This window comes from Balaenoptera acutorostrata, chromosome 10 (genome assembly GCF_949987535.1).
Source record: "Balaenoptera acutorostrata chromosome 10, mBalAcu1.1, whole genome shotgun sequence".
NCBI classification, from domain to species: domain Eukaryota; kingdom Metazoa; phylum Chordata; class Mammalia; order Artiodactyla; family Balaenopteridae; genus Balaenoptera; species Balaenoptera acutorostrata.
Genome location: NC_080073.1, coordinates 83098191 through 83125329, shown reverse-complemented (window position 1 = coordinate 83125329; position 27139 = coordinate 83098191). Strand labels below are relative to the sequence as shown.

Genomic DNA, 27139 nt, shown 5'->3' with positions numbered 1-27139 from the left:
CCACCAGCATGGCTCACGGAGGCCCTTCTCTGCCCAGGGGGACACACTGGTCCTCAGGGAGCCTGCAGGAGGCACAAAGGGCACCATGGCTCAGCCTCGAGTAGAGGGGCCTCCTGCACCCCACTCACCCATCACCTGAGAGAGGGTGATCCTCCCACTAGGTCCCACCCTGGGGCTTCCACCGTCCACTCACTTGTCACCCCGATGACAGAGACGGGGCCCACGCGCTGGCCGCTGTGGAAGCCGTACAGGTTCATCTTGTACTTGTGGTCTGGCTCCAGGCCCGAGATGGTGACCCCGTCCTGGTGCCCTGGCACTCGCATCACCTTGGGCTGCCCGTTCCTGTCTCTATACTGGATGGTGAAAGAGTCGAAGTGGCCCTGGGGGACGGTCCAGGAGAGGCTCAGCGAGTCCGGGGAGGATCCTATCACCGTCAGCTCCCCCAGGAGGGGCTCCTCGGGGGGCTCTGGTGCCTCTGTGCTGGGCTCTGTGGGGCTGGGGGTCTCGTCCACGCCTTCCTGCGGGGCTGAGAGAAGAGATTAGGCTTTACAGGTGATGTGCTTTGTGGTGATGTTAATCGTGACAATAAAGTACATTTGGCAAATATACTCTTCAAGCTGTCAGCTTAGGGGTTCCTGTAGCCTTTGTATTAGCCATTCAGTAACCCATCAAAGGAGACAGGGCTGAGACAGGCCCCTAAACCTCGTCAGTGCTGGACGACTGCGCTGTGGGGGTAGGGGGCCGCCTCTCACGTCTGAGAAAGGAGACGAGATGGGAAGAGAGGGAACACTGAGGGATGCTTCTCTGCTGTGTTCATGGACAGTGCTGACCACAGGAGAGCGAGGGGGCAGTAAGGCTTCTTCCCACTGTGTTCCTCCCTTTCAGCTCCTGCCCCTCCCCAGGGCTTTCCAGATTCCCCCACCCCACTGACCAGGACAGGAAATGGGATGTGCTCCGCTAAGGCTTCCCGAGGCAACCCTGCCCCTCCCTCCACTTCAGACAAGAGCGGGGGGTTGGGGGGTGGGCGGGGGAGATGTTGCGGATGGCGCTGGGGGCTGTGGAGGGCCGTGCTCTTCCCCGGCCTGGGCTAGAGTCACAGCCCCGAGGCATCTGCCCACCGTCTGCAGCAGCTAGGTCTTTGCTGAGGTTCCACGGGGCGGGGAGGCTGGCACAGGGAAGCCAGCCCTTCTGTGACCCACTCCACGGTCCATGGGGGACTGCTTAGGAGACAGGAGATTGAGGAGGCAGCAGGCAAGAATGATAACCAAGGCAAGGATGGGGAAGGTGGGGAGGTGAGGAGAGAAAAAGGATACTGGGAAGTGAGAGGGTCAGGGAGAAATAGTAGCTCACTCTTCAGTAGCAGTTTCGATGTGCCAGGCACTGTTCTAGGTGCCATAAGTATATTAACTCGTTTAATTCTAACAGCTCTGTGAAGCTGTTACCATTATCATCCCCATTTGACAGATGAGAAAGCTGAGGCCCAGAGAGGTTCAGTAACTTGCACAAGATCCCAGAGCTAGGATTAAAATCCAGGCAGTTGGGCTTCCCAGGTGGCACAGTGGTTGAGAATCTGCCTGCCAATGCAGGGGACACGGGTTCGAGCCCTGGTCTGGGAAGATCCCACATGCCGCGGAGCAACTGGGTCCGTGAGCCACGGCTGCTGAGCCTGCGCGTCTGGAGCCTGTGCTCCACAACAAGAGAGGCCGCGACAGTGAGAGGCCTGCGCACCGCGATGAAGAGTGGCCCCCGCTTGCTGCAACTAGAGAAAGCCCTCGCACAGAAACGAAGACCCAACATAGCTTTCAATCAATCAATCAATCAATAAATATTAAAAAAAAAAAAAAATCCAGGCAGTTGGCTCTAGAGCCCATGCTCCCAACCGCGATGCTACACAGCCATGGAAATGGTGCTGGATGGGGGAGGCTGGGCCCATGGAGGAATGCAGGGCAGGGGGGCTGAAAGTGAGCCCTTTGCCCTGCTCCAAGCTGGATGGGAGTCAGGCAGTCAGGGGGCTGGGAGGAGGCTGGGGAAACGTGGAGCTCATGTCCCTTGGATTTGCCAGCTCTGAACAGAGCAGCTATGGTGGGAGGGTGTGGGCAGCAGGCAACAGAAGCTCAGAAATGACCACAGCCTGAGCCAGGGGAAGAAGGTCAGCAAAGACCGCGGGGAAAGAACACAGTGGCTGAGGACATCCATGGGGAGGACAGCCCGGGACGAAGGGGTGATTCCCAGTGCTCAGAATGTGGGAAATGGGGTCTGTTCTTGGAGATGGAGAAGCAGGGCCAAGAAAGTTTGGTCAGGGGCTGGCGGCTGGATGCAAAGTCCTGGGATGTCGGGAAGTAGACTGTGGAGGTTTGGCAGAACTGGAGCCGAGAAAGAGAAGGTGGAGGGAAGTGTGAAGGATCCCGGGTCAGGTCCTGCTCACAGGGCTGGGGGTTGGCCAGGGAGGGAGCCCCGTGCAGCCCTGACTCACCTGTGGTGGCCACCACGGACACAGGCCCCACGCGCTGCCTGCCATGAAGCCCGTAGAGGTTCATCTTATACTTCCGGTCGGACTCCAGGCCGGGGATGGTGACCTCATTCTCATGCCCCCTGATGGGCACTGCCTGGGCCCGCCCCTGCGCATCCTTGTACTGGACCGTGAAGGAGTCAAAAGAGCCCTGGGCCACCGTCCAGGACAGGCGCAGGGAGTCTGGGGTGGTGCCGGTGACTGTCAGCTCCCCCAGCAGGGGCTGCTCAGGGGACTCTGGGTGGCGGGGCTCCTCTCTCTTCTCTGGGGCTGTAAATAAGAGGATCCAGGCTGGGCTGAACTGGCAGAACCCAGGATTGGGGCCTGGGGTTTGGACAGGTTGTCACACCTGTGCGAGTCTCTACGCAATTAGCATGAGTGATGAACTCTGAGAAATCTGGCACAGCCAGGGTATGACACACCTTCTGGGCCTTGGGGAGCAGCTGAACAGGATGAAAGGGTCCCAGCAGTGCGGGGGAGGCTGGCTGGCCCTGAGCCCACAAGCAGGGCCGGGATGCGGAGTCAGCCATCTCGCTGGGAGGCCCCAGCTGGTTCCTGGCTGGGGGCAAGCATGTGGAAGACTGGGAGGGGTCACACGGGGGCTTAGGTGGCTGCTACTCACCAGTGGTGCCATCGGCCGTGAGGGGGCCATGCCGCTTCTTGTTGGCAATCCCAAACAGACTGAATCTGTACTTGCGGTCAGGGTCCAGCGGGGAGACGATGACCGAGCGCTCGGGAGCTTCCACGGGCACCACCTGGGGCCGTCCATCCCTGTCCCTGTATTGGACCACGAAGGAGTCAAACTGGCCCTCAGGGACAGTCCAGGAGAGGTGCAGCGAATCTGGGGTGGGATCTGTCACCCACAGCTTTCCCAGGCGGGGTGGAGTCACTGAGGTGGAATCAGTCAGAGGCACTAGGAAGAGCAGGTAGAGAGAAGGGAGGGACACAGGTCAGAGGATAAGGAGGAATCCGTCTCCCACCTGGGGATGCTGTGTGAGGTTGTGCAGGCTGTTCACTACACAAAAGGTGCACGGTGGAGGGAGCACTGAGGGACTGAAATCCAGCCAGCACTCTGCTTGCCAAGCTGTGTATCCTGGCGAAGGGCTATGCCCACCTGGAAGAAGGGGTGCTTTCTTTGATGGGGCACAAAAGCACCGTATGGACTAGTGTGGCCCTGACTCATTCTGCAGCCTGGAAAGGGCTTCAGAGAGAAGGGAGCCCAGCCAGCCCCTTCCACATCTCCATGGCCAGGGAAGTCTTCCAGGACAGTCTCTACTGTTTCCAGGCCTAACAACTAGTTGGTATCTTCTCCAAGAGAGGGAAGCTTGGTCCTTGGCGCGTTTTAACGTGGGAGAGCCCCCCACACCTGTGCTCTGGGCCCCACTTCCTCTTCTCCTACCCTCCCTCCCTCGGCTGTGCCATGAGCATTTACACAAGCTCCTCCCCTCAGCTGCATCGCCCTCTAGCCTCCACCCTCCCTCTTTGCTCTCTAGTCCCAGCCCAAATTCCAGAAGGAGATGTCTACACTGCTTGTAGTCATGTCCTCACCTACATCACCCTCCCAACCCAGCTCCACCCTCCACCAGCCGCTCTCACCAGGGTGAGTGGTGACCTCGCCATTGCTAAGTTCTGTGGACACTCTGTAGCCCTGAATCACTCTTACGGAATCTGACATGTCTGACCGCGCCCTTCATTTTGGCATCCCTCTCCCCAATTCACCCTGCAGGCACCCCTTCCTCTGCTCTTGCCCTGAGAGTTAGCCATCTCCAGGGTTCCAGTGGCCATGTCTCTTCTCCCTGCCCCCCACCCTGGCTTCTGCCTGTTGGGACACCCACACCCCCTCTTCAGGCCTTTCCTCTGCTCTCCAGGCCCATGAGGGCAGGAGGATGACCCTATGGCCCCATCACTTTCTGCTTGAGTGACCTCGCCCTCTCTGCGCCTCAGTTCTCCTCATCTGTGAAATGAGCATGCCTCACAGGGCTGCTTATGAGGATTAAGTGCGATGATACACTTAGAACATCTTGACCACATTTGACACTTAACGAATGCTCGAAAGATGTTTAACTAAGTGTCGCCCGCTGCACTGCTCCTCACATCCGTTGCTCCTTGCCTCAGGGAATAGGACTGCCTTCTCCAACTATCCTCTGCAGCAGTCTCAGTGTTATTTGTAAGATAAATATTGAATTATGTCATTCTCTCATGTAAAGCCCTTTGGCGGCCCCCTAGGGTCCTCAGGTGAGGTCCAAGTGACTCAGCCGGACACATGAGATCAGTGAGATCAGTGCCCTCAGCTCCCAGGTGCCCTGACCCTCGCCCAGAGGAAAGAGACTTTGATTCTCTTACAGGGCCACACTCTCTCCTGCCTCACTCTCCCTCTGTTTGTTCTACCCTCCTCAACCTCCCTGCCTGACCACCACAATTTTCCCTTCGGGATTCATCTCCAGCACCACTGCCTCCAGGGAGCCTTCCTGGAGTTGCAGAAGCACTGGGCAGACCCCCTTCAGGACTGTGCAGAGGGCAGAGGCAGGGGTGTGTGTGAACCCTCTCACTTACAGATCTTGGCTTCAGCCACCAGGGGGCCATGCCTCTTCTTGCCCACGAGCCCGTACAGGACGAATTTGTACTTGTGGCCGACGTCCAGGTTGGAGATGAGGGCTGAGCGCTGGGGTCCCTCTACAGGCACCACCTGGGGCCTGTCCCTGTCTTTGTATTGGATCACGAAGGAGTCAAACTCGCCCTCAGGGACCGTCCAGTGCAGAAGCAGGGAGTTGGAAGTCATGTCTGTCACTGTCAGCTTGCCCAGGCGTGGCGGGGCCGAGGGCTGCCCAGGCTTCTCCCCATCCCTGTCTGGGGTGTGGGGCAAAGCAAAGCACGTGGGCTCAAGCACTGCCTTGTCCCCAGTCTCCTTCCCTCTCCTCTGCCCACTGGCGCACTCCATCCTGGACAGCTCCTTTCCTGGAAGCCTCCATTCCCCGCCCTCTGTTCTCTGGGACCAGCCTTTCTAAGAAGGTGGGCATTTCTCCCCAATCTCTGGTCTGGAGTGAGAGCTTTGGCTCTTCCCTTGCGATAACTTCCTCCCCACTCACAAAGGTCCCAGTCCCTCTTCACACCAAGGTCTCTGGGGGAGTTTCAGGTCCCCTGTGGTTTTCCCTGAGAGTTCAGAACCTTGCCATTTGCTGTTTCAGAGCAGTCTGAAGGCGCCTCGGTCCACCTGAACTTCTCTCTCCCTTACCGCCCTCTCCCCAGTGGTGAGCTTGATCTGGAGTTGCAGGGGGAGCTGGCTACCCTAGTCCATAAAGAGGGACCAGGAGGAAATGTGAGAGCCAGGAAGCCCAGGCTCCTACGCTGGTTCCACAAACCTCACCCGTCTCTGAAGTCCTGATGGCCGTGGAGTGTCCTACCACAAGGAACCTCCACCCCTAGTGGAAATGGCTAATGGGACCCTGGGGTGCTGTCCACTGCAGGCTGGGCTCGCAGGGTGAGGGGCAGCACCACTGTCCTAGCCTGTCCAGTGAGGGGACGGCAGGGGCTTGGGAGAAGGGAAAGGGAGGAGAGGGCTGAGGGTCAGGATCCTCAGGGCCAGAGGCCTTCCCACACCCACCCTGAGAGACGTAGTGGGCGGGCTGGGGCAGAGGAGTAACCAGGAAGTGGGGGCAGGGCGATTCTGCACAAAGAAAGCTGTAAGCGGAGAGCCAGGGGGCCAACAGCCTCTCTCCTTGAATCCTTGTCCCATCCTTTGACTTTTGCCCTCTCATCTACTTTGCCTGGAGTACTCCCCTCCCCGGCCCACCCGACCATTGTGCTAAGACCCCCTCCATCCCTCTTGCCTCTGAACCCTCAACTCCTTTTCTCTCCTTGTTCCTCCTACCACCCTGACCCAAACACCAGCCCTGCCCTTCAATCTCCACCCCACCTCTGAAATCCTAATGGCCCAGCCCCTCCCCCAACCTCAGGACATTGGTCTTGGGCAGAATCCAGGATGTACCCATAATGCCTTGGTAGATGAGAGGGGCAGAGGGCTCGCCCCCGGTGGGGACCCCACGAAGTGACAGCTCATAGGGGGATCCAGGAGGGGGTGAGGGCACCAGAGCCTGACGGACATCCCCTGGCAGTAGTTCCTCATGTGCCCCAGGCCCTTCGGGCACCCGTAGGCGCAGCTGGAAGTGGGCAAAGGTGTCAGGCTGGGCGGTCCAGGCCACGCGGAGGTGCCCTGTCTTGTCTCTGCCCAGCACCCTCAACTCTGCCAGCTCCTGGGGTCGCTGCTGCAGGACAGGGGCCTGAGCCCCTTGAGTCGTTGAAGGGCCTGAGGGAGGAGGCTCATCAGTGGCCCCCAGGAGGTCTGAGGGGGAGGACCCTGGGAAGAAGCAGGGGGAGAAAAACAGGAGAGTGGAGTATGAGAGTCAGAAAGGAAACCCTGGCCCCCAGGCTCTGCCCTCTAGCCTCTAAGAGCCTACAGACCCTCCCTTTTCTGCTCCCGGATCACCCCCTGGGTCACCTCATCGTCCCAAAGGTGCATCACAGTCCTGCACAGACAGGCCCGCAGGTAATAAAGAAATAAAGTCTGCCATCCCTCCTCCCACAAGCCTCCTGTGACCTCCAGCCCCGACAGACTACCATGTCCCTCCCCACAGGAACCCCTTCCCCACTGGGTGGTGGTCGTGACTTCCAATAGTGCTGCAGGGACAAGCCTGGAAGAAAGGAGGAGACGGTGGTGTTAGGGGAGGAGGGTACAGAGAGAGTGGGTAGTGAGAAGAGAGAGAAGAGGGGATGGGGGGGGTGGACATCCAGCTCAGGTGGCATCTGGGCCCTATGGGGGAAGAAGAGGTCCAGAACCCTCCCCATGACAGCCACAGAGCGCCCCTTCCCCGAGCCGGGACATCGTTCCTGTGGGAGAGACAAGTGTGAAGTGAGCCAGGAGGTCTGGAAAGGCAGCTCAAGAAGCAGTGGTTTCACCTCTCACACACACATGCTGCCTGATGGCTTCAAGGCCACCTGCAAGCAGTTCCGATGTGTCCCTTTGAGGTTGGGGCCAAATTGTGGAAAATAGTAACCACTGACCACAGTCTTCAGCCACTCTCACCACAGTGAGTCAGAGTGGGGAACCACTAGTTTCTCTCCCTACCCCACCCAAACTGCTCCAGACACTGCCCCTCCCACCAGATGCCCCTTCTGTTGCCTAGAACAGGATTCCTGACAGAAGTGTCCTAGGAAACCAAGTGAAAATCAGACAGTCCCAAAGAACAGGTCTCCTTGACCTTGGGTATCCACCAGGACCCTGAGGGTGGAGGTGGCGTCTAGGGACACGAGAAAGTGCGCTTTGTTGGAGGGTTCTCTTGGAGCCTGGGCCAGGTAGGGCTTGAAGACAGAGCGTGCGGTGGGGTGGCAGCCTGAGCAGTGAGGCAGCGGGAGGAACTCATGGATGCTGACTCCAGTGGCAGGTGAGACTGGGCAGGAGATGGGTGGTCCCGCGGCCCCACCCACACTACCTGTGGTGGTGATGAAGGCGTAGGACTTGGAGGTCTGCCCTGCCCGCACCCCGTGGACCTCCACGTGGTAGGTGGTGCCGGGCTTGAGATCTGGCAGGCTGACGGTGCGCGTGGTGCCCGGCACGGTCAGCTCCCCGCCGGGGCCCTCTGCGGGCGGCTGGGGCCGCCAGCGCAGCACCACGCGCTCGAAGTGGCCGCGGAGCCCGTCGAGGGACACGAGAAGTGCGCCGTCGGCGGAACTGCCCAGCACCTCGGGCTTGGGGTGGCGGGGCGCAGCCACCCGGTCGACGCCTTCGGGCGAGAGGCCGTAGGTGCCCTGGTTGGAGTCCCGCTTCCAGGTGCCCGAGTCGGGGCTGGAGGTGGGGTGGGGGCGACGGGCCGGGGGTGCGGGGGAGCTGGTGGGGACGGCCGCCGCCAGGCGACGCCGCTGCAAGTATTCGTGGATGTGGCGCGCCACCGACGTGTAGGTCTGGTTGGCCCGCAGTGGGTAGCCGTGAGCCCGCAGGTGGTGCTCCAGGTCCTGCGCGGTGCCGCGGAAGCGGCCCAGCTCGGCCGTCAGGTTGCCCCACGCCCGCCGAGGGGGCTGGGGTAGGCTCGGCCCGGGCCGAGACTCCGCCTCCCCCTCCTCCGCCGGCCGCGAGGGCCGAGGGGGGACTGGTGGACGCGGGGGCCGCGGGGGCCGCGGGGCCGGGACCGGCCGGGGCCGGGGCTTGGGGGACGGGGCTGGGGCGTGCGCCTCCGGGTGACTGTAGTGGCCTGGTGCTGCCGGGGCGGAAAAAGGGGGAGGGGGAGAGCCGGTCAGTGGCAGCCCCCCACCAATCCCTGCACTCCTCCCCGTGGCAGTTCCTCCCACCGTCCCTCCCACCGGAGCCAGAGGCCTCTTCCTGTGCCCCAGCCCCACCTGGAAAGAGAATCGAGAGAAAGGAGTTAGTGTCCCAGGATTCCCTCACCCCTTGCCCTCCAAGCCCGCCACTGTTGGTGCCCTAGAGAGAAGAAACCAGCGGGTGGGGCCCTGTGTCTTAAGGAGAGAAAGGGGCGTGGGAGGAGAGACTGTGAGCTACAGCGAGGTGGGCGTCCCTCTGTCGCAGGAAAAGAAAAAAGATCCAGGCATCTGTTAAGAGACCTTGAGGGTTAGTGGAAAATTACTGCTGAGACCTAAGTCCCCCAATCCCCAATCCTAAAGTCAACAGGAGTGCTGATCTCTAATCTGCCTAATTCCAATCTCTCCAAGATCTGACCACTGACTGAGCTCAAGGGCTGTCCCTGTGTCCAAGTTTGGATCAGAACCTCCCCCATCTGGGTGGGTCGGACAGCACCTCCTATTTACTGCTTCTCTCCATGAGGCAGCTCCTCCCAAACTCCAGCCCACAGCCTTCCTACAGTACTCCAAGCACCTGAGAACTCCATCTCCGCAGAGCCCTTGGTGCACAGCAAGGCCCCCCAGCAGGTGCTTTGGGACTGCCACATGCCCTGTCAAGTGCATTCAGAGCAGCCTGTGAGCCGGACATGTGGGCTCCCTAGGAAGTGGCTCCTACGCTCAGAAACTTCCCTAACCCTCGGCCAGCCATACCTGTGTTGGCCCTGACAGAAGCCGGGTAGCTTACTGCCCGGCCCCGCTCGGCAGTGACGGTCACCACGTATTCTACGCCTGGCATCAGGCCGGTCAGCAGCGTCCCGTCTGCCTCAGAGGGCACTTCCAGCCGCACCCTCTGGTTGCCGGCACTGACGTAGGACACCACGAACTGGTCCACCTCAGCCTGGGGGCGCAGCCAGTTGAGCTCCAGCGTGGTTGGTGTCACAGCCACCACTCGGAGGTCCTGGGGGCCGTCGATCACTAGCCAGGTCAGAGAGAGGCGGGATCAGGTGGGAGTCTGGATCTGCAGTCACCAGCTTTCCTTCTACGAGCCTTGCCCCCAGCCAATCCCTCCCCTCTGCCCTCTTGGAGGGCATATTCCCAGCCACCCCTCTCAAATTCAGATCTCCACCCAGGACCCCACCCCACAGCCCCAGCTCTCACTGGTGGTGATGGTCTTGGAGGCAGGAGGGCCCCAGCTAGTCCCTCGAAGGGCACGGACAGTGACCTGGTACTCCTGACCGGGGGCCAGTCCCCTCTGGTCATAGGCTGAGGCAGAGCTGGGCACTCGTGCTGTGAATGGGGGGCTCGGCCCCTCTGTCTGCAAGAGAGGAAGCACCAGGTGGATCAGGGCTGCCACTCTCACCCTCGGCCGCTCAAGCCCCCTTATCCCTTCTTTCTCCAGTTCCAGGCAGGGTCAACATGGGACTGTGTAGAACTGGGCCCTATACAGCTGGGGAGCGTGGGTGGTATCAGCAAACGCATCTAGAACACCTACTCCATGCCACGTACTGTTCAAGTTGATTTATATATATGAACTCACTTAATCTGCTTAAGAATCTGATGAGGTAGGTCATATTATTCCCAATGGACAGATGAGGAAACTGAGGTACAGAAGGATTAAGTGGCTTGCCCAAGGTCACCAACACCAAGAAAGTGGCAGGGATTTAAACCCAGGCAGTGTGACCTCAGAGTCCCCTCTCATGGGCACTACCTTTTTTAGCCTGTTCATCAGCTGTCTGCCAGAATTCTGACACATGCCAGGACTCTTCTTCTGGCTTCCCCCTGGCAACTCTGACTCCCTAGGCACGAGGAGGCTTCTCCTAAGCCCATTCCTGTCATAACAGGTGAAGTAGATGAGGGATGCCACTTCAAGTCTCACTTCCTCCTTAAAGCAGCTGCCCCAGCCTGAGCCTCCCCACAGACACCTGCCCCTGTGACCCACGTCACGACATTTCCTTTCAGGTACTTTTCTTGGGTGTGACCCATGTCATGGCATTTCCTTTTAGGTACTTTTCTTGTATCCTCAGCAAGGTTGTAGGGCCCTCAAAAACAAGGCCCACCTGCTCAAAGTTCCACAAATATGTTCCCTGATTTTGTGCCTGGCATCATTCTGGGCACTGGAGACACAAAAATAAAAGATATGATCCCTGTCCTCAGATAGCTCATGCCCTAGTAGCTAAATGTGTGGCCACGTCTTAAGTTTTATTAGATCCCTAACCCAAATCTCTATGTGTAGTACATGCCTGTGAGAAAACAACCCTCCTTCAAGTATACATGTAAAGTATTATGATTATTTGTGGTGACCCCATAGAAAATCTGCCAGTCCCTGCTCCAGGCAGGGTCTCCTGGAGTGCCAGCCACTGGGGAAACAGGAGGAATGGACATTTGTGAGCAGTCTAACAGCCCAGCATTTCGCCGGGCTGTCCATCTAGGACAGCTAATAAAGACGTTCTGTTCTGTTTAGCTATGTTGGCAGTTATGGGGACACCTCCATTCAGCCAAGTAGGATTGGAAATTTCAAAAGGTACTCTCCTAAACCAAGAGAATTGTGGGGAAATCGACATAGTAAACACCAAAGTATAAAACCAGATGAGAGTCCACGTAGAGACTTCTGGGTTGAGGATGAAGTAAAGCTTTGTCAGAGTTTTCTTGGCTGAAAAGTTTTCCTGGGCACACAGGATCGCCGTCCCTCTCCTACTCACTCTGCCCTAGGATACCCCATCCTGGCAGGCCTTGGACTGGTCTCACCTCAAGACCTGTGTGCTCCTCCTCCTTCCCAGAACTTATTCTCTGTCCCCTTATTCCCCCAACCCAACACACACACACACACACACACACGAATACACGTACACACACTCACGCACACTTTGAGTGCTCCCTGATGATGTCTGGTCCTTTCAGCAAGACAAGCCCATCCCCAGAGTCCTCCTTCTCCCTTCAGACCACCTACATGAACCTTTTAAACGCTTTGTAGTCCCTCCTGAGATCCATCTGGGAACAGTCCCCTGAAAAGTCCCACTGTCAGTCTAACCCACATCTCGCAGCACCATCTGTCTGGTCTGAGGCAGGCTCTCTAGCCAGATGCTAGCAGCTGGTTCTGCCCCTTGGTGAGAGTTTTGGCTGCTTCACTGATGTCCTTGGCAAGATTCTAACTCTATTCTCGATACCCCAGAGAATAACCTCATGGCCCCAGGTGGGCGACTCCACTTTGGCTGGCCCCTGGAGCTTACCTCATCCTCACCCTGCTTTTCAGACCAGACCAAACAAACTTTTCTCAGGCTGCAAGGGCCTGTGTCCCAATGAAAACGTGGCATAGCCCCAGTTTCCAGGCTGCAGAATACACCCAGACAGGGAACACTTGAACGTCTTTCTGTTCGGGGGTTCACTTCCCTCAGTTTCTTCATGCTTTCTCTCACATTCATAGAAGACCTTGCCTTTTGCAAAATAGCAACATTTCTTAAGGTAGTGGTCCTTGGGCTTGGGGTGCATCAGAATCACCTGGAGGGCTTGTTACAACACAGCTTACTGGGCTCTACCCCCTAGAGCTTCTGATTCAGTAGATCTGGGGGTAGAGTCTGACAATTAGCATGTCTAGTGCTCCAGGTGACACTGATGCTGGAGGTCCAGGGAACACACTTTGAGAACCACTGAGTCAGAGGAACAATGCCACGTATGCAGGGAAAGCAGGAATGTTCCTCTTCTGTGTTCTGAAAATCATTCCAATAACTAGGTGTGTCCCTTAGCCAGGAATAGTAGAGTTTGGGCTTTGAGAGAGAAGTGGTTCTAGAAAAGGGGAGGGGATAAGGTAGAGAGAGGCTTCTAGGAAGATGGCAGTGGCCAGAGGACAGCCAGCTACTGAATGTACTCTGTGCCAACAGAAATGGATAGAGAGTGCTGGCCAAGGCAAGAGGCACAATCCCCGGGGCCAGCCACAAAAAGCATAGAAAGCATAGTCAGAAGGCCAGTAGCACAGGCTGATGTGGAGTCCAAGGGAGGTGTCTGGGAACCAATCTTACGGGAGCATTTTCCACACCCAGGCTCACAGAGAACCCAGAATGTGACAGAGGCCCATACCCAGAGCAAAGCAGATGAGCTAAGAGCATGGCCAAGCTAGACCCAGGCCAGCTCAACACCACCCCGGCCCCACGGAGAGGGAGAAAGCCTAGGGCTTCAGCTGGGAGGCTGCACCCCCTGAGAACACCAAGGATAAGTTCATATTTACTAAGAGCGGGAGACGATGCTACCCTGTAAGCTCCTTCTATCTCAAGTGTTTATTTTACTTCTTTCCCTGAAGTTCCTTAGGAAAGTTCTGTTTAAAAGTCCTACCCTCTCAAGATTAAAACGATGCAAATAATATACACACTCTCCACAGAGAGTGGGAGAAACACTTTACAACGTTAACAGTGCTTGTTTTAGTGCGAAACAGCCAAGGATTATTTGTTTTTTTCTCTAGTTGCCAAATTCTTGTCTTGTGATTACATTATTTTTATAACTGAAAATAATTTTTTTTTAAAACAGAAGAAAAATCCAAGCTCTCTTGGTTGTGCAGCAAAGTCGGGATTTCTGCCTCTGCTTCTACCAGGGCGTAAGGAGAGACAGAACATGGCAGGGGTCTGGGCTTGAGAGGATAATAAGAAGACTTAGAATGACTAGGTCAGTTGGGGTGGGGGTGACAGCCAGCATCTCTGAGCTGTCCCTTCCATCCTAGAGGCTTCCTAGGTTTAGGCCCTGGGACTTACTTATTCTTCCAGAGTCCTGACTGGGTAGAGATGAGAATGACATGGCCTACCCACCAATGGCACTTGTGGGATGATGCAGGAAAACATTTGGACAGTAGAAATGTCAGATGATTTGAAACTAGGAGACCAAACACATCATAAAAGCCCAATCTGCATAAAGGGAAATCTCTAATGAGAGGCCACAGTCTTTGTCCTTAGGGTGCCCCCAAATATTTTAAGAGTGAGTTGGAAGGAGACAGAGAAAGGAGGCTTTGCAATGCACCGATGACACGGAGGTAGGGGAACCAGCTGACAGACTCAGAGTGTTGTAACAGCCTGGACAGGTTGGCCCAAAGCAAAAATGATAACACTGAAGAGAGCCAGATGCAAAGGCTTATATTTAGGCTTAAAAAAAGGGTATGTAGTTGAATGTCTTCTTTTTTCCTTCCTTCTTTCTTTTTTCCTTGTTTATATTTTCTAAAGTTTCTACACTGAGCCCGTATGACTTTTATCATTAAAAGTTACTTAAAAAATCAAATGTGATCAAAATAACTGACAGTTTGTCAGTTATGAACTGACCACAAGTTCCTATATGTCGACTCTGAGAAAAGTGCCAGGGTAGCCAGAGTTAGCCAGGGGAACGACTGGGCTCCTCTTTGCTCCCACATTTTGATGGGGGGGACACATGCAAAAAGCAGGAGGCATTAGAGGAGGAAAACCAAAAAGTGAAGGATTCAGAGAACAAAGCATTAAGGAAAAGGGGAGAAGAAACCAGCGGGTTTGGCCTGGAGGGAATGAAGGGTGACGTGATGGCTGATGTCTCCAAATAGTTTAAAGCCTATGGTGTAAGACGCAGGGAAAGCAAAAAACACGTTCTGACGGCTGGCGAAGGCCCAGCTAGGGCCGAGGGATGGATGTTAGAATGGGGCAGATTTGGATCCAGCAATAACAAAAAGAACTGACTAGAGTGATGGACAAAAATGGAGTCGGCAGCCTGAGCTGCCAGCAGCAGTGGGCCAATGCTGCAAAGGCTTCTGCACCAGGGGTGGGGCAGAATGAGCAGGCCTTTAGAACAGCTTCGGGTATCAGCCAGCTGGACGCAACCACTGGTTACCTGGGACTCCTGCTTGAGGTGAGCAGGAGGGACCCCCCTCCCCACAGTCCTGCCCACTCAGCCCCCTCTTGGAGCTTGGCTCTCACCGTGGGGATGAACTGAATTTCGTAGGCATCCACATTGCCAGGAGCCCGGGTCCACTCTGTCCGAACCATCGTCTCCTCCAGGAGGTGCATCCTCATGCCCTCAACGGCTGGCACCTCTGCCCAGGAGAATAGGATATGAGAAGCTGCTTAGCCCAAGGCACCCCGACCTTCACCATCACAGGCTCCTCCTACTCAGGGCCGCTCTGAGAGATCCACCCAAGCTCCGACTCCTCTCTGGGGGTGGGGCAAAGCCAGCAGCGGCCTGAACAGACCTTGGGTCTCCTTTACTGCCCCCCATCTCCAGGAACACGAAATCTCCCTAAAAGCAACTAAAGGGGCCCCCAATCTGCTCATCAGAGACCTGAAGGCAGGTACCGCCTGCAGGCATGGCCCCCGCGGTTCTGCAGCCCCTGGTGGACACTGGCTCCCTGGCTCCTCCGACTGTCCCGCCCCCCACCCCAATATATGACCCCCCCCCTTTCACTCTTCCTCCAGTTCCCTGGGCTCCTAGGCCTCAGACTCAGGCTTTCCCAGGGGCTCCAGTTTTCCAGTCCCTGACCCAGCACTTTGGGAGACGCTGCCCGCTCACCTTCCCCGCAGTCCTCCCCTGCATAGCCATCTTGGCAGACGCAGCTGCCCTCACGACACTCTCCCCGACCGCGGCAGTCCCCGGGGCACGTCTGGATGGCGCAGTCGGGGCCTCGGAAGCCCTCGACGCATACACACTGGCCTGCGCGGCACAGTTCCCGAGGCCCGCAGCCCCCGGGGCAGGCGCTGGCGGGAGGCTCTTCCTGCCCACAGTCCTCGCCGCTATAGCCCGCGTGGCACACGCACACGCCCTGCACACAACGTCCACGGCCCCGGCAGTCCGCCGGGCAGGTTCGGGTGGCGCAGTAGGGGCCGGTGTAGCCGGAGTCGCACACGCAGCGCCCGTCCTCACAGCGGCCGCGTCGGTGACAGTTGGAGGGGCAGGTACGGAGGCTGCAGTCCTCGCCCGTGTAGCCCTCCCAACAGGCGCACACACCGTCCTGGCACACGCCGCGCTGGCTGCAGTCGCGCGGGCACCGTCTCACGCCGCAGTCCTCACCCTCGTAGCCGTCGTCGCACACGCATCGCCCCTCCAGGCACTGGCCGCGACCTTGGCAACCCCTGGGGCAGCTGCGCCCGCCGCAGTCTTCGCCCTCGTAGCCCACGTCGCACAAGCACACGCCATCCTCGCAGCGGCCGCGACCGCGGCAGTCCCCGGGACACCGTCGGCTCCCGCAGTCCTCGCCTGTGAAGCCCGGGTTACACACGCAGCGGCCGTCCACGCAGCGCCCGCGACAGTCGCCAGGGCAGGCGCGCGTGCCGCAGTCCCGGCCTGTGTACCCGGGCCAACACACGCAGCGGCCGCTCTCGCAACGGCCCCGGCCGCGACAGTCCCCGGGACAGCTGCGCACGCCGCAGTCCTCGCCGCTGTAGCCCGCGTTGCACACGCACACGCCGTTCTCGCAGCGCCCGCGGCCCCGACAGTCGCGCGGGCAAGCGCGGGCGCCGCAGTCGGGCCCCGAGTACCCAGGCCAGCACACGCAGCGGCCGTCCTCGCAGCGGCCCCTTTGGTTGCAGTCGCCCGGGCAGCTGCGCACTCCGCAATCGTCCCCACTGTAGCCTGGGTCGCAGATGCATTCGCCTTCCTCGCAGCGCCCTCGGCCCCGACAGTCGCGGGGACAGGTCCGCGTGCTGCAGTCCTCGCCCGCGTACCCGGGCCAGCACACGCAGCGGCCGTCCACACAGCGCCCGCCCTCGCCACAGTCCCACGGGCAGCTCCGAGAGCCGCAGTCCTCGCCAGCGTAGCCAGGGTCACAGACGCAGCGCCCGTCCTCGCAGCGCCCCTTCTGGCTGCAACCTCGGGGGCAGCTCCTCACCCCACAGTCCTCGCCAGTGTAGCCTGGGTTGCACACGCAGCGCCCGTTCTCGCAGCGTCCCCTCTGGCTGCAGCCCCGAGGGCAGGAGCGCAGGCTGCAGTCGTCCCCGGAGAAGCCCGCGCGGCACACGCACACGCCCTGCACGCAGCGCCCGCGGCCGTGGCAGTCCCCCGGGCAGGAGGGCCAGCTACAGCTGGGGCCGGTGTAGCCAGGGAAGCACACGCAGCGACCGCGGACGCAGCGACCCTGATCATTGCAGTCATCTGGGCAGGACCGGGAAGCTGAGGGGGGAGGGGAGGGGGGCGCCGCGGCATCTGTGGGGTCTGAGCAGGTGGGCCCACCCCAGCCCGGCTCGCAGGAGCAGGCACAGCGGCTCAGGTCAAACACGCCATGGAGACTGCAGAGGCTCCGCACGTCCGTCTGGCCTGGAGTAAGAGCAAGAGGTGGGCCTCAGTCTCTCTGGGGGAGCGGCTGACCCTGTATAATGCTTCCTCTGAGTCAGCTTCTCCAGCAGAGCCAGCCTCATTTCCTAAGGCCATCTTAGTTTCCAGCTGCAACTTGTCAATATATGTGGCCTCCCAGTGCCCTAACATATGCTGGGGAGGAGAGGGCTGACATCTAGTCACGTGGCTCCTCTCTCAGAGTTGTGCCCTGAGCTGCACTCACCGCCCCCAAGGGGGAGGCAGGCATGCCTTTTTCTAACTCATACCGAGGTCCTTTATGGACTAGCGATGCCCACCCAACCCTAACCCACTCCTCCACCTTCCCCTTTTTCTGTGCCCCTTCCTGGGATCATCCGCTCACCTGTGCCAGCCTGGGCAGCAGCAGGACAACATCCCCCAGTGCACTGTTCCTTGAGCCCCTTCACCAGCTCCTCCAGGATCTCCAGCCGGACCCTCAGGGCCTGCACCTCTGAAGCAGGGACAGGGGGCTCAGTGCCTGGGGGACAGCCACAGCTACCTGAAGTGGGCAGGTTAATGCGGTGGGTGAACACCACCTGCTTCTCCCCTCCTTCCACGGTGTGCTCATAAAGCTGAGAAGAAGGGCCTCCCCCTCCTGGCTGCTCTGTGTGGCCTCCTGGCTGGGGAGGAGGCCGTGGGGCTGGGAGTGTCACATTGGACCTTGGAGAGAAAGGGCCTGCTCTGACTGTGCCCAGCAGCACCAGGATGGCCAGGTTGGAGGTTAGGGAACCTTGGGCTGGCATCGTTCAGAAGGCTGCAGAGAGAGAGGGCACATATGAGAGCAGCTTCACAGAGGAGACAAGATGAATGCCCTCCTTCCCCAACACACACACCCATAGTCCCACCACCCACAACTAATCTACCCAACTCACATGCTTGGAAAATCCACGTTCAGCCCAACCCTAACGGATACCCTCCTTGGGCAGATCTGTCTCTACCATGCTTTCTGATATCATTTGGTCACCCTGCTCCACCCCCTCCACCTACACTGGTCATTTTTGTTTGTTCCACAGACACTACAAGATTACATTAGACTAAAGGGCCTTTGCACTATATGTTTCCTCTGTCTGGGATGTTCTTCACTCAGCTCTCGGAGGCTGTCTCCTTCTTGTTCAAATCTTAACTCACATGTCATTGACCCCCAGAGGTCTTCCTTGATGCCCAGTTGGAGCAGTCTTTCATCACTCTCCAGCACAGAGTCCTGCTTATGTTCTTCATGGCATTTACTGCTGCCTGAATCAACTGTTTGTGTGGCTACTTGTTTGTTATCTTTCTCCCACTGCTAGGATGGGAACTCCGTAAGAACAGGGACCTCATCTGTCCTGGCACTGCTGTATGCCTGTGCCTGGCACACGGGGGCTATTCAGCACATTTTTGTTGAATGGATCAGTGGATGAATATAAAAGACTAATCCTTCCACAAGCACCTGGATCCCAGCTCCTATTGTCTTTCAGAAACCTTAAGGTGTAGATTATCCTCTCTCTCTTTTATTCAGCCCCTTACTCTCAACTAGATCCTTCCCATCAGCTTCCCTTATGAGCTCAAAAAGCTCCTGTTTAAAACAAAAAACAAAAAACAAAAAAACCCTCTTCCTCAGGACTTAAATTACCAAATACCAAATATCAAAACATTACAAAGGTGCAAGGATAGAGAGAACAGAATAGGGTCCAGAAACAGACCTACACATATGTGGTCACCTGATTAATGAAAAAGGTACCACTGCAATTAAGAGGAGAATGAATTGTCTTTGTGATAAATGGTCCTGGGTCAAATGAAGATCCACATGGGAAAAAAAAATCTATCTCGACCTTATGTCCACCTACAGAAATTAATTTAAAATGAATATATAGGGACTTCCCTGGTGGCGCAGTGGTTAAGAATCCGCCTGCCAACGCAGGGGACATGAGTTCGAGCCCTGGTCCAGGAAGATCCCACATGCCGTGGAGCAACGAAGCCTGTATGCCACAACTACTGTGGCTGCGCTCTAGAGACCGTGAGCCACAACTACTGAGCCCACACGCCACAACTACTGAAGCCTGCTGCACCTAGAGCCCATGCTTCGCAACAAAGAGAAGCCACTGCAATGAGAAGCCCACGCACCACAACGAAGAGTAGCCCCCACTCACCGCAACTAGAGAAAGCCCGCGCGCAGCAGCGAAGACCCAACGCAGCCAAAATGAAAAAAAAAAAAAAAGGATTTCTTAAAACCTAACCGCAAAACTTAACCATAGAGGTCATCAAAAGACACAATTAAGAGAATAAGAAGGCAAGCTACAGAGTGGGAGAAAATAGGTGAGATATGTCAGAATATGAATATATATGTATATAAATTATATATGAAGGGGAGAGAGAGTGGGACACAGTTATTGAGAGTGAGAGAGAGGATTAAAATCTAAACTAAAGAATTTCTTCACAACAAAGACAACAAACAAAAGGCAGCCAACCCAGTTTTTTAAAGTGGCAAAAGAAGCAGGCTCTCCAGTAAAGAATATAGCCAAAGGGCCAATTAATGTATGAAAAATAAACATATGTATGTGCAGAACAAAACCAGTAATCAGGGAAAGGCAAATGAAAACCGCAACAGGATGCCATTAAATATCCACCAGAACGGCTAAAATTAAAGGGACTGTTGTTGCTGGATATTGGCAAGAATGTGAGGCTACTGGAACTCTCATTTATTGCAAGCAGGAGCAGATATTAGTGCAACCAGACTTCCCTGGTGGCGCGGTCATTAAGACTCTGCCTGCCAATTCAGGGGACACGGGTTCGAGTCCTGATCCGGGAAGATCCCACATGCTGCGGAGCAACTGAGCCTGTGCATCACAACCACTGAGCCTGCGCTCTAGAGCCCGCGAGCCACAACTACGGAGCCCATGCGCCACAACTACTGAAGCCTGCATGCCTAGAGCCTGTGCTCTGCAACAAGAGAAGCCACCACAATGAGAAGCCCGCACACCACAACGAAGAGTAGCCCCCACTCGCCACAACTAGAGAAAGCCTGCGCACAGCAATGAAGACCCAACGCAGCCAAAAATAAATAAATAAATATAATTTAAGAAAAAAAAAAGAAAGAAATTAGTGCAACCACTTTGGAAAACCGGTAAGCAGTTTCTACTCAGGCATACAGCCTATAACTTAGCAATTCCACTTCTTGGTAAATATCCAACAGAAACGACTGCGTACATCCTCCAAAAGACATGTACAAGAATGTTCATGGGATTTTTTTCATATTAGCCCAAACTGGAAGCACCTCAAGTGTCCATTAATAGTAGAATGGATAAATAAATTGGGGCATAGTCATAAAATGGAATACTATACAAAAACACCCTCTTGGGACTTCCCTGGTGGTACAGTGGTTAGGACTCAGCACTTTCACTGCTGGGCCCCAGGTTCAATCCCTGGTTGAGGAAGATCTGCAAGGCGCACGGTGAGGCCAAAACCAAAACAAAACAAATAAACAAACAAACAAAATGAAAAAACACGCTCTTGTTACATGCAACAACATGGACAAATTTCGCACGCATAACGCTAGGCAAAAGAAACCATACACAAAAAAAGAACGTTGTGAATGATGCTATTTATATGAGGTTCAAAAACAGGCAGAGCTAATACAAGATAGGATAGAATTACGAGAAATATTTTGTACCTGGAACTGGGTGGTAGTTAAACATACGTATACATAATCAAAAATTAATTGAGCTATACACTTAAGATATGTGCATTTCACTATATGCACAAAAATATACTTGATACACAAAATATACTTAAAGATTTTTTTCCCCAATCTCACACTCCCTCCAACCACCACATATTTTTCTTCTCTACTTCATGGCCATAGTTGTCAAAAGATTTATCTGTACTCGCTATTTCTATTTCCCCATATCCCATGCATGCCTCAATCTGTTCCCACCTGACTTCCTGATCTCCTTTCAACCCAAAGGTTACCAAATAGCCCTCCCAAAGGTCTCCCAATGATCTCAGTGTCACAAAATCTAAAAGACGTTTGTCTTCACCTTACTTGATCTCTCTCAAAATCACTGGATACTGTTGACTACATCCTCCATTTTAGAGCATTCTGTATCTGTGCTGTCAATAAGGTAGACAGGAGAGATCATTGACTCTCGAACACTTGAAATGTGGCTAGAGTGACTGAATTTTCTTTAGTATTTTTAACAGCTCCCCAGGTGACTGCAGCGTGCAGCCAGAGTTGAGATCTACTGCAGTAGTCGTCCACCCAGGTACCTTCATCCAGACCCATGACTTTAATTTCCAAACTATACCCCAACATACAAACTCTCTCCTCTTAACTCCAAGCAATATATCCAACCTCCTATTTGGCATCTCCTCTTGGGCACCTCAAATTCAACATGTCTGAAACTGAACTCAACGTTCATCCTTCCTGTACTGCATCCCCTCTCAGTGTTCTCTACTGCAGCTCATGGCCCCATCAGTCATCCAGCCTCACAAGCCAGAAACCCAACAGCCTGTTCAACACCACTGTATTTCATCATATTTACCCATATTTTATTGTAAATGTCTCTTTAATCTGCTTATATCTCTCCCTCTAAGCATCATTATAGTCCAAGCTACTATCTACCTTTTGCTTGACAACTGCAATTGCCTCCTAGTTGGTCGCTCTGCTTCCATTCTTGCCCCCTTATAATCTTGCGAAGGCAACTAGAATGTCCCTCTCCCCCTAAAACTCTTCAGTGTCTCCTTTCCGAATACTCTTCAAACACTGACAGATAGCCCTGCATCATTCGGCCTCTGCTGACCTCTCCCACCTCATCCCCCATAAGACTTCCCTCCCTCTCTCCACTCCAGTCTCACTGGCCTTAAGTCCCCCACACTCTTCACAGCCCCAGACCTTTGTATCTATGGTTTCCTCTATGTGGAATGCTCTTCCCTTTTTTCTTGGCTTCCTCATCCTTCAGGTCTCAACCCCACATCACTTCCTCAGGAAACCTTTCCTGCCCAGGTCAGGTTCCCCCATCACGTGACATCACAGCATTGTGTAACTCCCATTTGTAGTATTTATGACAATTTATAATTATATATTTATTTGCGGGATTATTTTGTTACTTTCTTGCCCACACTCAATCTTACCTGCCAGACTGTAAGGTCCATGGGGGCAGGCATAGCACCTGCTTCTTTTCTTGGCTGCTATATCCTTGCATCTGGCACATAGTAAGTGCTCGATAAATACTTATTGACTCTATAAATATTTAGTCAATTTACATAGCTCAACTTAAGCCCAGGACTAGCATCAGGGCTGGAACCAAGGACAGGACCAAGGTCAGGGCTAGGACCACGGACAGTGTCTGGGGCTGAAAGTTGGTTAGAAAGAGCAGCTGGGGCAGATGCTGACCAGGGAGCAGGCCAGGTGTGGATCCTGGCAGGGCTGCATGGTACAAGCACTTTGGAAAACCATTTGGCACAATCTACCAACTCTACTAGAGCTATATGCCAACCCTATGACCTGGCACTTCCACTCTGAGGAATATACCCACCACAGCAGTACTACTCATAATAGCCTCAAACTGGAAACTACCCAAATGTCTCACATCGGTAGAATGGATTAAATAAAGTGTGGTTTGTTCACACAGTGGAATAAAATAAAGCAACGAGAACAAACTACAACTATATGCAATAACATGGATGGGTCTCACTAACATGGGGTGGAGCAAAGAAGTCAGACACAAAAGAGAATGTGCTGAAACATTCTATATATGTGAGGTTTGAGCCTAGACAACGTTAATCGTCAACTGGTAGTGTTACAAGTCAGAAGTGTGGCACTCTCGGGGGAGTAGTGACCAGAAGGGGCATGGTGGGGAAATTCTGGGGTGCTAAGAACATCCTGTTTCTTGATCTCAGTGCTGGTTACCAAGTTGTGTTTGTTTGTGGAATCCACTGAGGCAAGAATTGGGGGGCACAGGGAGACAAGGGTTAGAGAGGAAAGGTAGTGGGGCGCTCAGGGTGAACCAGGAGAGGGGGCTATGGTAACAGAGGAGTGTGCAGGGGGCAGGTTCAGGTGAAGGGTTAAGGAGAGGTGTTAGCAGGTGCCCAGTTCTTCCAGACCAGAGAGGCTGGAGTGGGAAGGAGGGCAGGGTGAGTGGTGGGAATGCTGACTGGTGAGGAGGGAAGGGACTGCGACCGGCACCGCCTTGCAGCACGCACACGTTTCCTGGCTTCCTACACTTAAAATTCTCCTCTGGGTCTGAGAAAAAGGAGTCTTCGGGGCTACCAGCCATCACACCCCGCCACCACCCCATGAGAGATGGAAGGGAGCTGGACTAAGGGACAGAGCGTTTCCACACTGAGAAGCACCCTGCCCGACAAAGCCTGGGCAGAGAGACCTGGCAGGCAGAGAGCTGCCCTTCCCTCGGCCCCTCAGCCCTTCTCTCAGCTTGGAGTGTAGCCTTGGGCATGAGGTGGGCTCTGACCTACCTTCAAATCCTGTTGCCCTGTGTCTAAGGCCGTGCACATCACCGGGTGCGTGCACACACAAATATACGTACACAGACAAATGTACTCATGTGCGCTCCTCCACAAATACAAATATGAACACACTTCTTGTATACGTATACTCATATTTATCCAGAGAAGCTTGCATCTTTGCAGGCACACACATTTGAGCATGTGCATGGGCACACACACATAATCTTCTCTTCACATTTCCTCCACACCTAGTCATTGGGTGATGCCTAAAAAAAGCTGATTTCTCATTGGCTCAGAGGGCAGCTATGTGAGTCAAAGAACTTAGTTGGAGTGAGGGGAACCACACAGGAGGCCCTTCTTCAGTGGGGAGCAGAGGATACAGGGTGCCCCACACCCCTGGAGGCCTTTGGGAGCTGTCCAGTCTCCCTACCCCGACAATCAAATCCTGCATCTCTCCCCACGTGGTGGGGGGAAGGGGGAAGGTCTCTGCAGCAGGAAGGAAAGAAGCAGGAAAGTAGTGAAGCTGGTCTGAGAGGAGAGAAGTGGCCCCCACAGGCCACACCCCCAGAGCCTCCTTCCCAGTACCTCTCTCCAGCCGGGTCTCCACCACCCCCCAGCTCCCCATTCCCAAGTCTTGGAAGAATCCCGCTCTTCTCTCAGCACTAGGAAAGCAGAAAACTTGGGTGTCCCTTGTGTTTCCCCCTCATCACCCTCCCCTACCGCTGCATCTGGGGTGCCTGTGTGCTGTGGGGAAGGAGGGAGCACGTGGCCTCATCTTCTCGGCATCCTCCCCAGAGTTGGAGGGCTGGCAGGGATGGGGGGGCTTCTTCCCAAGCTATGACTCAGCGTGCAGGCTATATATGTTGTGGCCAACTTTGACACTTCGCTCATCAGGGACTGTAGGTCCCAAGAAGTGGGGAGAGGGGCTGGCTTCCGTGAGGGATGTTCCAAAAGTGGGGGATTTTGGCCCCATCCCCGTGCTTTTCTCTGCTCCCCATGGCACAAGAGGAGTGAAGGTAGAAGGATTCCAGGACCGAGAGATGAAGGAGGGAGATGAGGGCGGGCTCCAGATACTGGGTTGGAACCAGGTGGCAAGGAGATACCGGGAGAGGGGGGAGTTGGAGGATCCCGATGCCCCTTATTCTGGGGAGCTAATGGGCCAGAGAAATGGGAAAATTAAAAGAAAGGACTTCCGGACCCCCAGTGGGAAAGAGTTTTGGGGGCAGTGAGAGATAGAAGGTGGGTTCTGGTCCTGCACTGAGAGACCAGGACTGAAGGGAAAGGAAGGTTGAGGAATTGAGGTGCTGGGTCCCCAGGGGTTTGGAGGCAGGGCCAGGGAAAGAGGGGAGGGGCCGAGGGTCTGGGAAGTGGGCGGGGATTGGAAGCCGACAGACGGCAGCTGCGGTGTTTCCATGTTTCCGAGTTGCTTCCCAGTAGTTCCTCTCAGTTCCATTTCCAGTTGTTTCCAAGCCATTAAATTCTTTCCAGGCGAGATAAGGGTCCCGCCCGTCCCACCCAGGGTGTGTCACGTGTAGGGGGGAGGTTCAGACGAACAGAAGCAGGAGAGCCTGGAAGGGGGATGGAGCGAAGACGGAGCCCCTGTGCCCCTGGGGGCATCTCTCAGTCATCACAGCCCCGCTGAACCGTGAGTCATGGGTGCAAAGCTCTCTGCCAAGAACAAGTTTTAGGATTCTCTCTGCAGACTCCATGCCCTTCCCAGACCTGAGAGTCCTGACTCTGCTTCATTTCAGCACTTCCTAAAGGCTCCAGACCCCCAGAACTCCCTCCCGGGCCTTGCAATCCACGTGCTGCCACCTGGGGAGTCCCCATCTGGGTGCTCAAAGAAGCTCCCTCGGGCACCTTCCTGGAGCTCTGGCTCAGCGGCTCCAGCCAGAGCACTTGGGGTTCCACCAGCACTTTCCTCCTGAGGTTCAGCTGGCCACCAGCTCCGCCTGGGCCCTGGCTTCTCCAGCCCCAGCAACTCCAGGGCCCAGAGCCCCGGCTCACCGATAACCACCTCCACCTTGGTGCCACGCCTGGTCCTGTCCAAACCCCAGCATCCACCCCCAACCCTCACCAACACCCACACTGACTTGTCCTCCCAGACACACCCTCCACAGGGAGTCCAGTCCCCAGCGCATGGTCCTATTCCTTCTGCCCCAACGGAAAGTCCCCGCTCTGGGAGGCTCTCCTGCCAACCTTCACCTGGGGTGTGGGGATAGAAGTCCCCGCCTCTCCCGGCTCTTCCTTCCTTCTCCCAGAGTGCTGTTCCTTACCTGAGTAACAAGCGGCTGCAGTGTCTCTGCACCTGCTCTGTCCCCGATCTTGGGAAGGGGGTTCTCGGGGCAGGGTGGGTGCGCACCCCTTGGCAGCCCTGGGCTCCTGGATGTCCCTTTGCTTGTTCCCTGCAGCAGGGGCTCACTGAGCCGCCACCCGACCGTCGATCTGGGCTGCGACAGTGAGAAGGAGGGAGTCTGCAGCGAGCAGGGGGAGGAGAAGGGGAGGACCAGCATGAGGTCAGGGAGGGGAGCGGAGATAGGGCAGGTCCTCCCACCCTCCCGCCCCTGCCAGGCCCTCCCAACGTCATCACATGCCACCCCTCCTCGCCTCCCGCCGTCATCCCGACACCCCCCCGACCCCCCCCATCTGGGATCTCTGGTCCCACAATACCCTCATCTCACCCCCTCCAGCCCTCGTCCAACCTCCCACATCCTTTCCTTATCCCATTTTTACCCTTCCTCCTCACCCTAATTTCTGTCCAACTTGACAGCCCCATCCTCATGCCATTTCTCCTTTTCCTCCACCATTTCTCCACCTGTTGCCCCTGTTCTCTGACCTGTTTTCTCCTCTCTTGCAACACCCTTTCCCATGTCCAGGCCCTCTCCCTCCTCCCTCCCCTGCACCTCCCCACCTCTTCCCAGCTGCCACATTGCTCCAGCTTGGATCTTGCCCCGTCTGTTGCCCAGCACCCACTCCTTCATCCCCCAACCAATTATCTCCCGGCAGGGCAGGGAGCATAGGGGATGGGTGGCAGGAGGAAACCTCCCTCCCAAGCCTACATCTCTCTCCAACAGGGGTCTTCTCCTTGTCCCCACCTCTGCCCCTGCCCGGCCCCATTGCTGCCACCTGCACTCTCCCCTTTTCTTGCCTTGTCCCCGTGCTGCCTCTCCCCATCTGTACTGTTCAGTCAATCTCTGGTTCTCAGCTCGGGATCAATGACCCCTTTTCATTCTCTCACCTCAGCAAATTCCTAGAGAAATGAGGGATGAGGCTTGGGCACTGGCTGGACAAGGGCTTGGCTGAAGACCAGGACATAGAAGACTTGGGAAAGAAGGTGGGGTTCAGGGGAGACAGGGAAGGGAAGCCTGAAAGTTAGGAGGTTTAGGGATGGAGAAAGAGCGAAAGGCAGGAGCAGATATGGGGGTGGGGTCACAAATGGTGAGGTGACGTTCTGGGTGCTGCAGGGGAGCAGGAGCAGGGCTAGGGAGAGAGTCATGGGCTGGAGGAAGAGGTCACTTTGATATCGGGCAGAGACAGGAAGACTGACCAGAGGGCAGGGTGGCAGAC

General features: G+C 55.7%; 1 protein-coding gene across 1 annotated transcript in view; it reads right to left on the bottom strand.

The window, feature by feature from the left end:
* TNXB (tenascin XB) overlaps positions 1-26041 on the bottom strand; it is a 59989-nt gene extending 33948 nt beyond the window's left edge. The window contains exons 1-12 of the mRNA XM_057554971.1: positions 25849-26041; positions 17478-17888; positions 15359-17098; positions 14770-14885; positions 10013-10169; positions 9566-9829; positions 7996-8757; positions 6495-6863; positions 5063-5356; positions 3132-3422; positions 2474-2779; positions 194-526 (exon numbers count right to left, since the gene is read on the bottom strand). Of these exons, the coding sequence (XP_057410954.1) occupies positions 194-526; positions 2474-2779; positions 3132-3422; positions 5063-5356; positions 6495-6863; positions 7996-8757; positions 9566-9829; positions 10013-10169; positions 14770-14885; positions 15359-17098; positions 17478-17877 (5032 nt within the window). The 5' untranslated portion in view covers positions 17878-17888; positions 25849-26041. The remainder of the gene's footprint in view (positions 1-193; positions 527-2473; positions 2780-3131; positions 3423-5062; positions 5357-6494; positions 6864-7995; positions 8758-9565; positions 9830-10012; positions 10170-14769; positions 14886-15358; positions 17099-17477; positions 17889-25848) is intronic.
* Between the last annotated feature and the right edge of the window lie 1098 nt (positions 26042-27139).